We start from the raw sequence: 15388 nt of genomic DNA, 5'->3' as shown, positions 1-15388 counted from the left end.
CATTGCATCAGTAACAAACTGTACTCATGTCATATTTACTATACAGTTTTTCAGCCCCTATCAGTAGCTCTTGTTAAAAATGAAGCAAATATAGCAAAATGCATCCTGATAACATCCAATAGCTTTAATATACTATGTCCACATATTTTCTGATGAATTTCTATTCAGACTAGTGAAAGGTGAGTAATTTTGTTTTGCAATCAATTTTGGTTTTAGCTGTTGGGGGACTCAGATCTCCCATCAGTTCCAAGCATATGACAGAAAAAGAAAGAAGTTCAATTTTTCAAAGTAGATGACTTGACAGCTGGACTTCACCTGAAAAAGAATGAGACAGAAGCATTTTCTGATAATATAAAATTGTGATCTAGAGCCAGCCAAGTTCATGACCCACCGAAAACACCGGGGGGGGGAGTCACATTTTCTGCTTAGTAATAACAGACTTAAGGTGAAGTCTCAGCAGGACACTAACTATATCCATAACTAAGTCACACATATTTCAGATGAGAGAGTTTACAACTTCTCACACCAAAGAGTTACGAAGAATTTGCACTAAGTTCAGTAGCAAGAATCCATTTATAATTATAGATAATATATTACCTTCTCTCATAGCCCATACACCATCTCCTCCTTGTACAACCTTGTTTCCACATCTTGACCATACGACTAAAGGCTTGGACACATGGCTGTTGGTGTCCTACCAGTGCCAACTCAAACACTGGACAGACATTTGGCCTTGAGGGAAAGAAAAAGATATACGTTATTACTTTTAGCACAAAATTTAGAAGGCTCGAGAAATATACATAAAATTATGCTATGTATAGCAGTTAGTAACAATTTGAAACAGCTTTTACATTGCTATTTAAAAATACTGTAGTTCTATGATTTTTTTTTCACCTTGAACTGATCAAACAGCTCTCTTGCAAAAAATACAGTATCCATAAACACCTGACAAATCATGATCCCACGATTCCAGAATGGCAAGTGGTCCACAGACATTAATGGAGCCAAGATTTCATTAATACATTGGTTGCACAAGTCACAAGCATGAACACATTCCCAATGGCAATTTTTTTTACATGAACAGCGTGGCTAGCAAAACACAACTGTATGTTGTTCCCAGAAAACAAGAGCTAAAGCGTTGGAGCAGGATTTGACCGACAACTCAGCAGACACTCTTTGCTGTCTCTCGCTAACACCAGTCTACGGTAACCCTTTGAGATGAGGCGCTGCCTGACAAAGGATGGCACCTCACAAGCTGAGGAGCAGACAACTGAGGCAAGGGAGCTCAAGAGGCTCTTCCTACACCGAGACTGCTGAAAGACCCCTGCTATGTCTTATACATGCGATAGCCCCCATTTCAGCTAACATTCCAGGATGGGAATCAAAGACTTGACAACTATAGGCACTGACCTCCACAGCTCAAAGCTACTTAATAGCCAGCCTCTATATATACGCAATGAAAACACAGCATCTGCCTTAGAAAACAGTATGCAAACGTACAACGAAATTCAGGCTCCACACAAGTCAATGGAGTATTTACCATGGATTCAAGGGCAGATAAGATTTGTTTAAACTATTGCTGTGGAAAATGTATATTCTGTAAGAGACCCCCTTTGCTGTCAGTCCCCTCAGGGAAGCACATGAAATTCATAAGAGGAAGTATCCTTGTTCTCTGCTGATTATTCCTAAAATAACAAGACCAAAATTAAAGTGTTGCTTTGTAGGTTGATATGTAATCTTCATCCTGCTACCTAGCCCTAGTTACAAAAATAGCAGGATTCCAGGAGGCATGGAGGGTCAAAAAAAAAGGGCACGTGTTTAGTTTTGCAGAGATTCTGCCAGCCTTATTCTGATTTCTTTGCCCTGGGGTAAATTAGGAAGTACTGCATGCCAGAAAATAACTGCATAAAACCTGCAAGGTCTAACTAAAGCCACAGAACATTGGGGTTTTTTGTTCTCTTTTAAGGCAGAAGCCTACTGTATCAAAAATGAAATTAATCCAATGATTTTGAGTAGTTTACAGATTGTTAACATAATAATTAAATCATTAATTCCCCTAGACAGCCTGCTCTAACTGGTGAAGATTTGCAAGTTTAAACCTCAATGACTAAAATGCAGGGGGGAAGCAGGGACCTTGTATACCCACTCCAGTCAGTGGTAAACAACATTCAGCAGTTGTGTCGTACTGGCTAGCAGACAAGTCCTTCCCCAAATTTCAGTTTGAGACCCCTCTTCAGGCTAGAGAGCAACACATTCACACACTCATTTCCTCTGTCAATCGACAGAGATATGAATGTGAGCCTGCGCTAGAAAACGGAGAGGCGGTGGTTGCATTAATAAGATAGAGAACTGTTCTAGCACAACTGCTGCCTGGCAGTTAAAGTTATCATTAGTTACACTGGATACTGTTAATGTCTCATTCAAGATTTACGGTGCTTTTCCTCTCAGAGGCCCAAAGTAATTTACAGCTCCCTATTATGTCTGAACACCACGTAAGGTAGCCTTTCTAATAAAAAAAAGTACAACTTTCATCTGCAGGTCTTCAGGTAGTTTACAAACATCATTAAATTAAGCCTGTGCAGAACAGGAAAATATATAAGAGCAATCATTTCTACTGACGAGCTAAATATGTGGAAGAAACCCTGCCTACCTAGATCAAATACACTCCACAATATTCCCAGTACTGGGCAGAAGACTCTCAGTACTCTGCAGAGGCCAGTGATCAAGCAAAGCACACCCAGAATGGGAAATCCAGCCAGGTCTCCCAAAGGTACTGGAGCTCCCCAGCTGAGGGGAATACTTGGGACATCCACCTCAGGATAAAGAGGACCTTTGCTAAATGAGGACACTCCAGTAGAGAAACAGATCAGATTTAAAAACAAACCAACCACCCCCTCAGGAATTCCAGATAGCCTACATAAAGGAAGTTATGAAAAGAAAGTCCACAACTGCATGCTCTGGTTGTCTTACCTCACTCACCATGGAAAAAGAGTAAAGAGTACATCTGTACTAGAAAACCTTATCTTGACAGAATTAGTTTCCTGAACTAGAATGCCTATTTCTCCCAGGCTTTGGAGGAACTGCTCATCTCCGTCATCCTAAACCCCACTTCCAGTGGACATCCCTCCCACATTGCTCCATGTTCTTCCTTCTCCACTGCAGAATCTGTTTTCTATATTGCTCCTTATTTCCCATTCCTTGAGTTTGCCCTAGCTGCAGCTGCCAACACCGTGAAGCAAGACAGAAGACAGTAGCATCGTAATTTCAGATTGCCTTAAATTCCTCCAGAAACCACTTTTCCTCCACATTCCCATCTCATCCCCACTACTTAGCAATACTTCCCGCGTGTCCCAGCTACCCCTTCCTCTCAAATTACCTCACCATTTAACATATTTAGCTTCAGTTCGGAGCAATTGTTCCCAAGCCATTCTTAGCACAAAGTCTGCCGTTTGTTTCACATCCAAAGGAGGTCTTTGTACACCCAAAATCTTGCCTGCTTTTTTTCCATTACGTCAGTTGGTCTAATAAAACCCTCGCCTTACTTAGCAACCATGCCTCACTTAGCAGGCTTTTTAAAATGACTCTCCCTCTAGTGAATAGAACATCATGTACTGATAATTCATGCATATCTCCTTTTATTAGAATTGCCTAAAACTTTCCAGATAAAGGTACATTCATATGCATTGCTCTTCCATAAATAAAAGAGAGAAGCTGACAATCGTTGTAATGACATACTGAGCCCATCCTATAAATTCTTACTCATGTGATATTGCCATCTTTCCAGGAATAGCTGTATTGACTTCTATGATACAGTTAATAGGAACAAATGGCGCTCACAGAACAAAACAAGCCAGCAGCATAAAGTCATATGTTTATTAAGATTTATTCAAAGTAAGCCATTCTTCCTAGATGCCCTTGGGATAATTTAAAGGCAGATATCAAAACCTCTGCTACACTATAATTAAATTGCAGCAATTGCATAACATGTAATCCTCTGCTGGCAAAGCTGAGAAAGAAAACATGCCCTCTCCAACAATTAGCCATCTTCACAACTCCCCACACACACAGTCAACACACCAGTTTTTAAGCCATCTGACTCATTGCTCCGATATGTTACCTACAGACTTAAGAACAGTTTCTTGAACAAGACTACAGCTATTGAAAAATACAGTTTTGTAATATGGCTTTCTATTAGAGGCCATCTAAGACTAACTTGAAACCTCAAGTGGATGTAATAGTATATTTAGAGGAGGAGAGCTCCATTTTTACTCCCATACCCTTTGCATTCAGAAAATATTTCTTAATGGGAGCTTAAGTGTTAAAACAAACAAAACACACAAATGCAGATTATGTTCTATGATTTGATTGATACACCAGTCCCTTAAAACCTTTTTATACTGATGCTCTCTGTTAGCCAAGACTAACACGAAGGCTATTATTAGCTTGTCAGTCTGACTGGGGCAAGCCAGAAAGCTCTCTTTTAATATTTGCATTAGGAGACTGCCCTTTAAACAAAGACACCCTACACACTTCCAGCTCAAGACGTAAGATTCTAATGAACAGATAATTAGACCAACATGAAGCGAGAGCAGCCTTGGCTAATCATATAGCCGTGATGCCTGTGAACCACTGCACAACAGGAAAAGTTCAGAGAAAATTGAAAGCATCTCCAGACAGGATATAATTCATTCCTGTGTTTAGAATTTAAAAAGGAATACATATCTCCATACAAAAATACAGTCAAAAAAAGCACCCATGGAGGTCTATTAAATACAAAAATGGCAAATCTGGCTCAGGAAGTCCATGAGCTTCAAGTTACTGAGGCTGAGGCAGTTATTCAGTCAAAGTCTCACTGCACACTCACCCCTTTTCCTATTCTCCTCACTAGCATTTTGCTGCCCATTCCAGGAAGCAGCCCACAAGCTCAATGGCCTCTGGTCTCACCTACCTGGCACCTCACAGCATTTGGACATACAGACAGCATCCTTGATGTCCTCAGTGAGTCACTTGGCAATTGTGGTCATTCATCCTGAGCTGCAATTCTACGTCTTCCACCTCAAGCTGTCATCACCACCAGTATCACCTCAACCGAGCTCCCCTGAGAAGGGATTACAGCCTTCCCACAACTCGTGGCAGAGAATAGATGATAGAAACAGCATGTCTACAATCTCCCAAGTGAGGTTCTCTGCAGCTTCATCTTTGCCCATGATTCTGCAAGTCTGAGAAGGATATCGGTGCAGCTAGCTCTTTTACACACACTCACCCAAGCATAAGTAATTTTATATAGCAGTAGAGGGGCTCTTATGATGAAGTGTACATGGTTTTCACATAACAAAGGAAAAGACAGTTACAGGTACAGGCCATCTGCTCATGGGAGCAGGGGCGCAGCTTTCTGCACACACTCCTGGCATGCATGGTCCAAGAGGGGCAAACAGAGGTGAGGAGATGGGAAGACAACTGAACACACTAGAGCTACAAAGGGAACAGCTCCACCATATCAAAAGGTACATCATATCTCTGTTGGCAGGGATATTTTCTTATTCTGCCTACCATGATACTAATGCCTGGCTCTTTGAATGACAATTAAAGTAAATCTCTCTTTCTATCAATCCACTTTTTTCCAGCTCTAATCAAGAAGCTAAAGGTAGATAGATTTAATGGTAGTAAGAGAGCAAACACACATCAAGATATCCCTAAAGGTTTCTTTCAACAGCGCAAACTTTAAATCAAAGCATTAATGAATACGAAGCAAAGAATGATTTGGCTGCCTGATTTTAGGTTCTTCCACAGAGACTAAGTGAATGACAGCACTTTCTACACTAAGCCAGAAGGCTGTTAACATCTTCCTAAAAATTAGATGATGTAGCCTGCATTGCCTCAGCTGAAGAATTTGCAGCCTGACCATTATCGATCTTCCCATGAAACAGTCAATAGATGAAACCTGTCATAAGAAGCGACTTGCTGGGATTCTGTATTTTCAAAACACTAATTGGTCGGTGCTCCTTCCCTTTATGCCATTATTAAAAGTTTAGAAAAGCATAGTTTATATGCTTTTCCAGATTTAGTTTGAAAAGATCAAATAAGAACTTTCCTTAAGAAGACCAAGATTATAGTCAGGGCTGAATTCTCCACTGCTGTGATAACAGCTAGTGGCTTTGCTCTAGAGGTACACTGATGTTGATCAGAACATAGTTGTACATAGCTACGATGGCTTTGGCTAGAAACTTCTCGGGCTAGAAGATTGTCTGAATCTCCTCACACCTCCAACCACCCAAAGAATACATGCCCAGCTTCTTATAAAAGAGACCTCTAGAAAGGCAGGTTGGCACCATGCAGAAACATCCTGCACCGTAAAGGAGAAAAGGTCAGCAACATAATGTTGTATGCAAACAGGATGTTGATTAAAAGTTTGCTATAAATATCTCAAGTGGAAAGGAGAGAAAAGCAAATTTCATCTGAACATGGGGAAAAAAAAGTCAAATTAGGAAATAGGCCACAGAAACAAAAGGTTCAAAGAACAAGTTACATACATTTATTTATATAGAGACAAAGATACAGATAAATTTTGTCTCTAGATATATATTGCTTAATAGCAACAATAATTCACAAAGGCAGGAATGACAGAAAAGGCTTTTTTTCCTTTTTAGACTGCCAAGCTCCCCTTTCTACCCTTAACCTATTTTAAGGCTCATTTCCCCACATTTCCCAGATAAAATTAATCAGCACTACCAGAGACAATTAGGACATCCTGCTCCCTTGACCACTAATCAATCCCTGCTCTCTACTGATCCTATATCAATATTTGTGATGTTTATATGTCCTCTGGGATATGGATCGTAAGCACCAAGCTCATTTAGATTAGGTCTCATTATCACTACTATTCTCTGGATCTGTGGACGAAGGTCCACCACAGAAGACTCTCCTAACCTCACAGGTTACTAATGCACTGCTGTGTCTTATTCACATCCTCCCTCTGATTACATGGAGCAGCTAAACAACATGAGAGTTCTTTCAGCCTTTGTGCACTGCATCTAGATTAAGAGCAAATCAATATGAGATGATTAATTACACACTCAGCTATTATAACAACAATAAGATTTTTAGTTCCTACTGCTATCAAAGTGCAGCGTCTGTTATTTAGCTCCTATTTAACTATCCTCCTCCTTCCCCCAAGACAGAATAATCTATTCTGGTTAGCAAGAAAAGTAGAAGATAAACATGCACATCCAGGTCATTTAAGTACAATTTGCCAAGTCACCTTTTTTTGCATTTTAAATCAAGGAGTGATTTTTTTATTTTTTTTTTTAATTGTGTCACATGGCCTCAGACCCCAGCAACAACCAGTTTTATAGTTTCTTCTACTGGCTGACCTCTGCAGGCACTAAGTGGCATCTGCAGGATCAGGTAAAGCATCAAGTAAAGTACATACCCATAGGATGGCAACTATAGTATCACCACTTTAGCATGCAACTCTGATAACCTCCAAATACGTGTCTTCATTCACGTTCACTCAAGTGTGCACACTACTTGTATTTACTGTACCCAAAATAGTTGATTATCCCAGAATATGGCTGCTTTGGCATGAGTCTTACTGCAAACAAAGAAAATTCATTACCAAAATAATAGTACAATAATTGCAGAGACTATGTGATATTGGCATCTTCTTAAATCCATTGTGCTCTTCATTGTTAGTTGCCTTCTGCATACCTCCACAGATTTCTATGCTGGGGTTATTTTTAAACAAGTGACTTAAAGAACAGCATCCAGGAGAATGTCACCGTCACTGCCAGTGACGAGGCCTGCCAAGCCTCACACAGCACCAACAAACCCTTCTAGCATGCAGGCTGCTTTACAGACAACTTAAAGTACCTTTGTCCCAAGGATCCAACTCTAATGTAGTTAGAAAACCATATGGGAGGTCACATATAAGGAGGCTAAGAAATAGTTTGCACGTAGTCATTGTTAAGACAAAGCAAATAATTGTCCAGAACTCAGGGGAAAAAAAAAAAAAAAAGAACGTTAAAAAAATATGAAATTATAAAAGGAAAGCATCAAGTAGCAGCAGTCACCTCTAGATGAAATTTCATATTAACTACACCCATCTCAATTATCATTCCACTGCAGAAGAGTGTATAATAAAAGTCACCCCAGTAAATCTGCCAGGTACGCACACCTCAGCTTCTTTTGGCAAGAAGACTCAAGAGGACCTGATGCTAAAATATTAAAATAAAAATCACTGAAAAATATCACATTAGTTGTGTCATAAGAAAAAAAAAGCTCATTTTGGTTTACAGCAAGTGCCACATTGCTTGACAGTGAAACTAGTTAGAAAGTAACAAAATCCTCATTTTCAGTTTGGCAACCAGTATCTAGGAATTGTTCACCAGTTTTCTGGTGGATGTCAGATTTTAACAGTTTAGAGCCAAAACCTCTTTTCTTGAAAGCTTACTTTTGAAGTAACATGTAATATATGCAAGAAAAGTCCCTACATGCCAATGTTTTAAGTGTTAAAATATTCCAAGTCTTTTACTCCCCTATACATCCTTAGCTTGATACCACTGATGCAAATGCCCATTTGCTGGGGGGGGTGGGGTGGGGGTGGGGTGCTTAATTTTTTTTTTTTTTTAATATTAAGCAATTTTAGTAAAGCTAAATATTTTATGAATTCTAGCCACAAAAAAACATGGCAACTAGCAAGCATGCATTAGTGGATTAGTGTTCAACAGTGGTAAATGGCGGGGGGGAATTCACCAAACATTTGTATGTTTCAGATTAGAAACTTACACTGAGATTCTAAGTAAGCCACAGATTCCTGGTGTTACTTTACAGACAAAAACAGATGGACAGGCCTTGCCTCATGAAGAATAAAATTAAAAGAGATAAGTTCATGCAACTGTATTTTTCACCACTGATGATGCATCTGTCAGGCAGGGAGAGCACTAGCAATTACAAATAGAAGGATAACCACTGAAGAGTATTGTAACAGTTGAGGTGTATGAAAACTCATCTCCTATACAGAAATATTCTCACCGGAAAAGACAAGGCCCAAAATATGTAAGTGTTTCATAATTTGAGAATTTTTTTTTGTCATAAAACAATACAAAGCACCTTATAAAGCCTCCTTCTCAGGCATAGCCCAAGATATTATGAAACATTTTCAATATTGAATTAATTTGTGTACATAAAAACACAGTCTGGGTATGGCACTCTCTACTAAGCAACAATTTGAACTAAGTTCTGCTCTGACTTACAAAGGGAAGGCAGTATGGTGTTTCCACTAAAGAATACAAAAAAAGAACATCAGCACTCTGACTTAAATAACATTCCCCTTTTCACACACATGAGATCAAATATTCATCCATAGGTCAAAGACACCAAGAGAAATACCGCTAAGTGCACAGTTCAGCTTGTGTACATGTTGTATCTGAAAGCATACATCTTCTTAGGCAAGAGGCAGAAATCTCAAGTTTACCTCCGGAACAATTAATGACTAATTTTAAACCAAGACCAGCACAGAATCCAAAGTATAAACCCAAGACTACATATGTTCAGTATGCAATTTTAAAATGCTTTGATTTAGCAGTAATGAAAGGAAATTTCTTTCTCCTCAGAAATAAATTAAAAGCAATAGATTTCAGAGAGAACGTAAGCAGTAACAGGCTTGAATTTCAGAAGGAGGAAATCTATTAACTGTGTTCAAAGAGAGAAGGTATTTAATTGGTGAATAACACAAGTCTGCAATATGGTCTGTTAACTCTCCGAGGGCCAAAGCATTGCTTCCATCAAAGGAGGTTCTGCTGAAGTCATCCAAAGACTAGGTTTCACATTACCAGATAATCCTACCCCTCCTCACCAGGGGGTTCCTTCAAATTTATTAAAAATATTCCACGTTCTCTGTCACATCTAGATCTTGGCATGTCTAGAACTGTGATAAATAAGCAGCACTGAATATAAACAGAAGGAAGAAATTGAAGCAAAAAGCAGGCAATTTTCCTAGAAATCAAAAGTTCTGCAAACACAGAGTATATGCACGTAATAAATGTATGCATAAATAACTAAACTATATCAACATTTCATAATGCAGCACAATTAAACCTAAAGAAATGCTGACAAGTTCCCCCCTCTTAGGGTGCATTTTTGAAGAATAACGTAAGAAGCCAAATCCCATTAAAAGTGAATGGGAGCAGGAGCTTACCTACCTTAAACTTGCAAATTTAAGACTCGTACAGCATATATAAGCTATTGTGATTATGGGCAGCAAATTTCTAAACTTCTTGTAGGTACATTATGTGATGTCTCTGATATGAAAACAGATATTTATAAAACTGAAAAATATTTTACAGTCAATCATGAGATCAAGTTCATCTTTGATAATCACATATTTTCATAGTCTTATGGCTATTTCAGAGTTTAGGAGGAAGTCTTGACCTCATTTTTTTCCCTGAAGAGCAGAAAAACTTGTCATAAATCAGGAAAAGAACTATACCATGATGACACTCATTATCTTTAAGTCTCCTGCCAATGAATATGCTAGGGAAAAAAAAAAAAAAAAAAAAGCCCTTTACCATCTGTTAAAAGACTAAACTCAAAATTAATTTTCCTCTAGAAACTCTCAAACAGAGGCTTTAAGTGCAAACTCTTGAAAAACACGATTCTGTGTTACAACGCTGACCAGCATGAGCTCTATCTGGTGGCAAGATATTGTAGTGCACATGCTAGAAAGACTATTTTTTGTTCAGCGTGTTGTTCACATTCACAAAGATGAGAAACATCTCAGCCTTCAACATTTATTTTTCTTTCCTAGAAAGAACTACTGGATGTTACAGGACTGGGGGGACACTGGGCAGTAGGCAGGAGGAATGGGGGGATGGAACTGCTGTAACTTTTATGCCAAAGCATTTAAACCATGCCTACTAGAATCACATTATCCAAACCTCAAAGGCTGGAGGTAGCCACTATTCAAGAGTACTGAGGGTTTACTGCAATGTTATGGATTCCAGGCAGACAGGACTGAGAAGAAGTGCTTGAGGTTTCAGCTGAAGGAAAACCTCTTAGGTAAAACTCAGTAGTCTAAATCAGAATTTGGCAGTGACTCTGGGTTGCCAGCATCACTTCAGCCAAGGTTTAAAAAGAGTTGATAAGAAAGACTAACTTCATCTTACTTAATGTAAGATAAAAATTTAAATACACCAGTGGCAAATTGGGTCTTTATTTTCACTAGATCACCTGCAATCTTTTTTTAACTATCAAGTTTCTGAACATAGGATATCCCTTTCAAAGAAATAGGAGGAGATTCTACTACATTACTCATTTTAGCTCCGAAAACTAAACATACTCCGAGTCCTTATATAATGCTAGGAATACAAACTTTCCTCACACCTGCAAATTGGCGCCACTGGAGGTGAAAATATATTTTGTATTGGCTAAACAGCCAATATACTAAGACAATTTCTCACCAAGAAATGATTACACAACCTACTTTTCACGTCATTTGGACAGTATTATGACAAAACTCCAGGCTCCAAGTTTAAGCTGTATCACCATATACTTCATAGAAGAATTTTGTGTGTTACTTCGAATATGTTGGAATGCAATGCAGAAAACAAAGTGACATGCAATTTATTCCACTGTAGCAATCAAAATTCAGAACCATCTCTTCGTATGGAAATGCTTTCTACAACAGTAGCTTATCTTGAAATACATTCCAGTCCTCAAAAAAGTGGACTTCACCTTTTTAATTATACCTAACAAAAAAAAAAAATTATCACTTTGAAATAGTGTCCACAGCCACATCTGTTTGCAGTGAGACATGGTGCAAAACTGGTCCTGTATCTTTGTAGCCCAATAACTGCTAAGGTTAAAGGACCAAGTTCACTCAGGTGTTGCAAACGTAGATACCATCTGAATGCTAGATTTTGCTTTTGGGAACACGATTTTTCTGAAGGTGCTCAAGTAAGCCTACAGTGCCCCATAGGATTGAAGCTGGAAAACAGTTACTCAGCCCAGAATCCAGCTCTAAATCCAGGTGTTCCTTGGAACGTGACCAAATTTACTTGCTTATGTATAGAGTGAAAATATGCAGCTGCAACATTTGAGCAGTCAAAAACACCTAAACAAAATAGTTCTATTGCAAGATTGTGACTGGGCCCTCTAAAAATCAAATCAGACCCTTTAGGTGTCATCCTGGACCTGCAAAACCACAGAACAAGTCAATGGGCTTAATGTTGACAGGGACAACATTTATCTCATGACTTTTTCAAAGTAGTCCTCACTCGTGTCACTTGGGAACAGAAGAATCCATTCTTGATCCGTGTCTCAGTCCTAACTATGAAAGGTAATATTTATTGCACAAAGTGGGTTCCCAGCAAATACCTCATAACCACCCCTGCCTTTTGCTCTGTCCTATATAGCTAACCAGGAGCAAACATCTGTATTTCTAAAACCTGTAGTGGAATATTTCTCTAGGAGAGGATTTACCACTTCTGACAGCAACTCAAGCCCTCTCCTCTTAGTTCCTATTTCAACTATTTCTGCACTGTCCCACAACTACCCCTAACCTTCTGTGAAGCACGATCCTGAAAGTAAACTCAATGCTAGATAACCACACATCACACTTGCAACATCATTATATACCCCAATTTTGAACTACAGAGCTCACTGCAAAGTGAGCTGCTAAAAATGTGCTTTTTATGACAAGAGATGATTAATTCCTTGTTTCAAGGCCTAAATAGCATGCTTTTCAATGAAAACTGTATATTTCTTCTCCGGTCCTTCCAGTGTTCTCTAAAGTTCTAACACAAGATCATCAAGGGCTAATTGTCTGGAAATGTAGTTGATGGAAACAGCTAGTCATCCTATAATCTGTTCTACATTAAATCTCCTCAGGGGGCTTGGAAGTAGAATACCAACATCCACACAGATCCCTTGCATTTTTAGCTAGGAGCAAATACTCGACAGCAGAACAAAAACAATTATGAAGAATCTCCTGTATATCCTCAGCCACATAAGATCTCAATCAAAACAACAGCAAATGCTAAAGAAGAAAGCAGTCGGCATGGTATGTTCCAAGGGATACGTTTGTTGTTCTTATCCCATTGACTGCAGATGACCAATGTCAAAAGAACAAAACAGAATTACTAGAAAAAGGTGATTCATGAAAAATATCCTTTCAGACATTTCACTGTTTCTTGGTGAAAGCTGGCAGGCTTACTGCTAAGGAGTCAAGATGCCTTGTATTTCTGTTTACATCAAAGGTAAAGCCCCTAAATAGCATAAAGTAAGTTTGGAGTAATACTTATACTTGCCCTAGCTCAGGAAAAGCAACAAGAACTATAGTAATTGCAGGAATATGCCTCTTATATATAGCACTCAAGGCTCTGCCACAGGTATGGGTGTTTGGGTGGGTTTTTTTGATTGCTTCTGGCTAACTGCACTGCTGCTCCCAATGACTTGAGCCCAATGGTAATATCCTCATACAGTGTCATTTCCAGAAAGGAATGTTTCCCCTATTCTTTCAGGGACACTATCTTTAAAAAGGTAAAAGCAAACAAAAATTGTTTGGAGGCAATTCATAGTTAACACCACCTCCAGCTTCCTAAGTGCAGGAGCATGGTTATTACCAATGTCAAATGCAAACAGATTAATGTAGGCCAACAGTATTCTTCCTCACAATAGAGTAATTGCTTATAAAGAGAACAAGAAGCATGCCTGAAAGAAACACAGAGCACTTCTCAAAACAGAAACATGTTTTACCAGAAAATGAACTTGACTTCTCTAAACATTGTGATGGATACTTAGTGCTCCAGCAAAATGGAGTAATACAAACCATCTTAAAAGCACTTCTAATAAATACATACTTGGATAATATTGCATAGAAAACCAATGAGCAATAGGCTAAGAGATTTCAAATTTGTGATGGAAGAAATAACTAAATTGAAATCAAATATAGGACAAATTAATTATAAAAGGGTGGGATGAAGTTGATTAAGTCAAAAAAAATAGGAAGAGAAAAGAGGTTAGAAATTAGGGTATACACAGACATCTGACAAGGCTGTTGTCAGGCTGCCTTGGCAGGGGCATGGTGAGAACATTCCTTAAAAATACAAGAGGGGCTTTGCAGAGAAAAAGGTGCCCGATACAAAGCAGGGAACAGTTTCCAGAAATTTTATTTTCAATTTCAATGAGCAAAAACTTTAACCATAAGATTCTGTGCGTGCTGTCAGCTATCCTACTTTAGAATTTGATCAGAAAACTACCTCTTGACAAAAACGTTGCGTTGCATTTACAACAAAGGACATTTGTTGCTCATGCCATGGGAAACACCTCATAGAAACTTCCTTCTGCTCAAGCACCAGCAGGTATCCATGTGGACCTAAGTCCTTTGTGTCCTCGAACGAGCTGTGCTTACAGCTGCAGACGGATGCTTCCATCGCTCACCTCTGCCTGCTCGCGGTCCCTATTGCTCCCGCCCGGATTTACATTTTCTTACTCTGGTTTTTCTGTTGCTGTTCTCCAGCAGGTAAAGCTCACCTTAGCCTCTCAGAAAGCACGGACCAGTGCCGCCGTACGAGGCTCAGCTCTGCCACCAGTTCGCTTTTTAAACGAGAAGGAAGAGAGTCCGTGATACCGGCAGATGCACTCTCTGAAGCTCACTTCAGATCTCGAAGCAAAGTCGAGCAAGCCCGCCCGCCTTCCCTCCGGGGCTGCCAGTTTCACGAGCAACCACTCAAAAATAACTTCACGGATCAGAAATCTACGCTGCGGGGAGGGGTGAGGGGGGGGACACGACTCGGGTGAGTTAAAGGCGCACCCAGCAAAACTTTCTTTGTCGCCGGGTTGAACCGCGATGAACACCGACCTGCGTTCAGCAGCGGGGGGGGAGCCGGAGGAGCGCAGGACCCTGCCCCGCCACAGACAAAGGCGGCGGGCCCCCGCGGTGCTGCGAGTCCCCCCAAACCCGCCCGGACCCACCACCCGTCCCCAGCCCCACTCACATGCCCCGCTGCAGCCGCGGCTCCGTCGCGCCGCTCGCCCGGGCGGCCAGCGCCCAGCACAGGCAGAGGTACAGGCACGCCGGCCCCGCTCCCATCGCCCCGCCGAGGGAAGGGAGCCGGAGGGCGGCCGCGGCTCGGCGGCACCACCACGACCACCACCCCCAACCACAGCAACAACCACGACCACCACCGGCCCTCCAAATCATTTAAAGCTGCGGCGAGGCGCGCCACTGGCTGGGCGGCCCCGGCCCGCCCCCGGCAGCCCCCCGCCTCCTCCTCCTTCTTCTCCTCCTCCTCTTCCTCCTCCTCCTCCTCCTCCGGGGGCAGGCTGGGTGCTCCCCGCCCGCGTCGCCGCGGGGGTCTCCTCCCGCCCGGCTCTGCCCGCGTACTTACCG

At 40.6% G+C, this 15388-nt stretch overlaps 1 protein-coding gene across 1 annotated transcript in view; it reads right to left on the bottom strand.

Moving 5' to 3' along the window:
* Nucleotides 1-15088, bottom strand: part of LOC142032581 (uncharacterized) — a 204933-nt gene extending 189845 nt beyond the window's left edge. Inside the window, exons 1-2 of the mRNA XM_075031353.1 lie at nucleotides 14994-15088; nucleotides 598-732 (exon numbers count right to left, since the gene is read on the bottom strand). Of these exons, the coding sequence (XP_074887454.1) occupies nucleotides 598-732; nucleotides 14994-15088 (230 nt within the window). The remainder of the gene's footprint in view (nucleotides 1-597; nucleotides 733-14993) is intronic.
* Nucleotides 15089-15388: the final 300 nt, after the last annotated feature.

Source organism: Buteo buteo, chromosome 7 (assembly GCF_964188355.1).
Source record: "Buteo buteo chromosome 7, bButBut1.hap1.1, whole genome shotgun sequence".
Taxonomy (NCBI): Eukaryota; Metazoa; Chordata; class Aves; order Accipitriformes; family Accipitridae; genus Buteo; species Buteo buteo.
The sequence above is the reverse complement of the archived record's forward strand: the minus strand, read 5'-3'. Positions and strand labels throughout refer to the sequence as shown.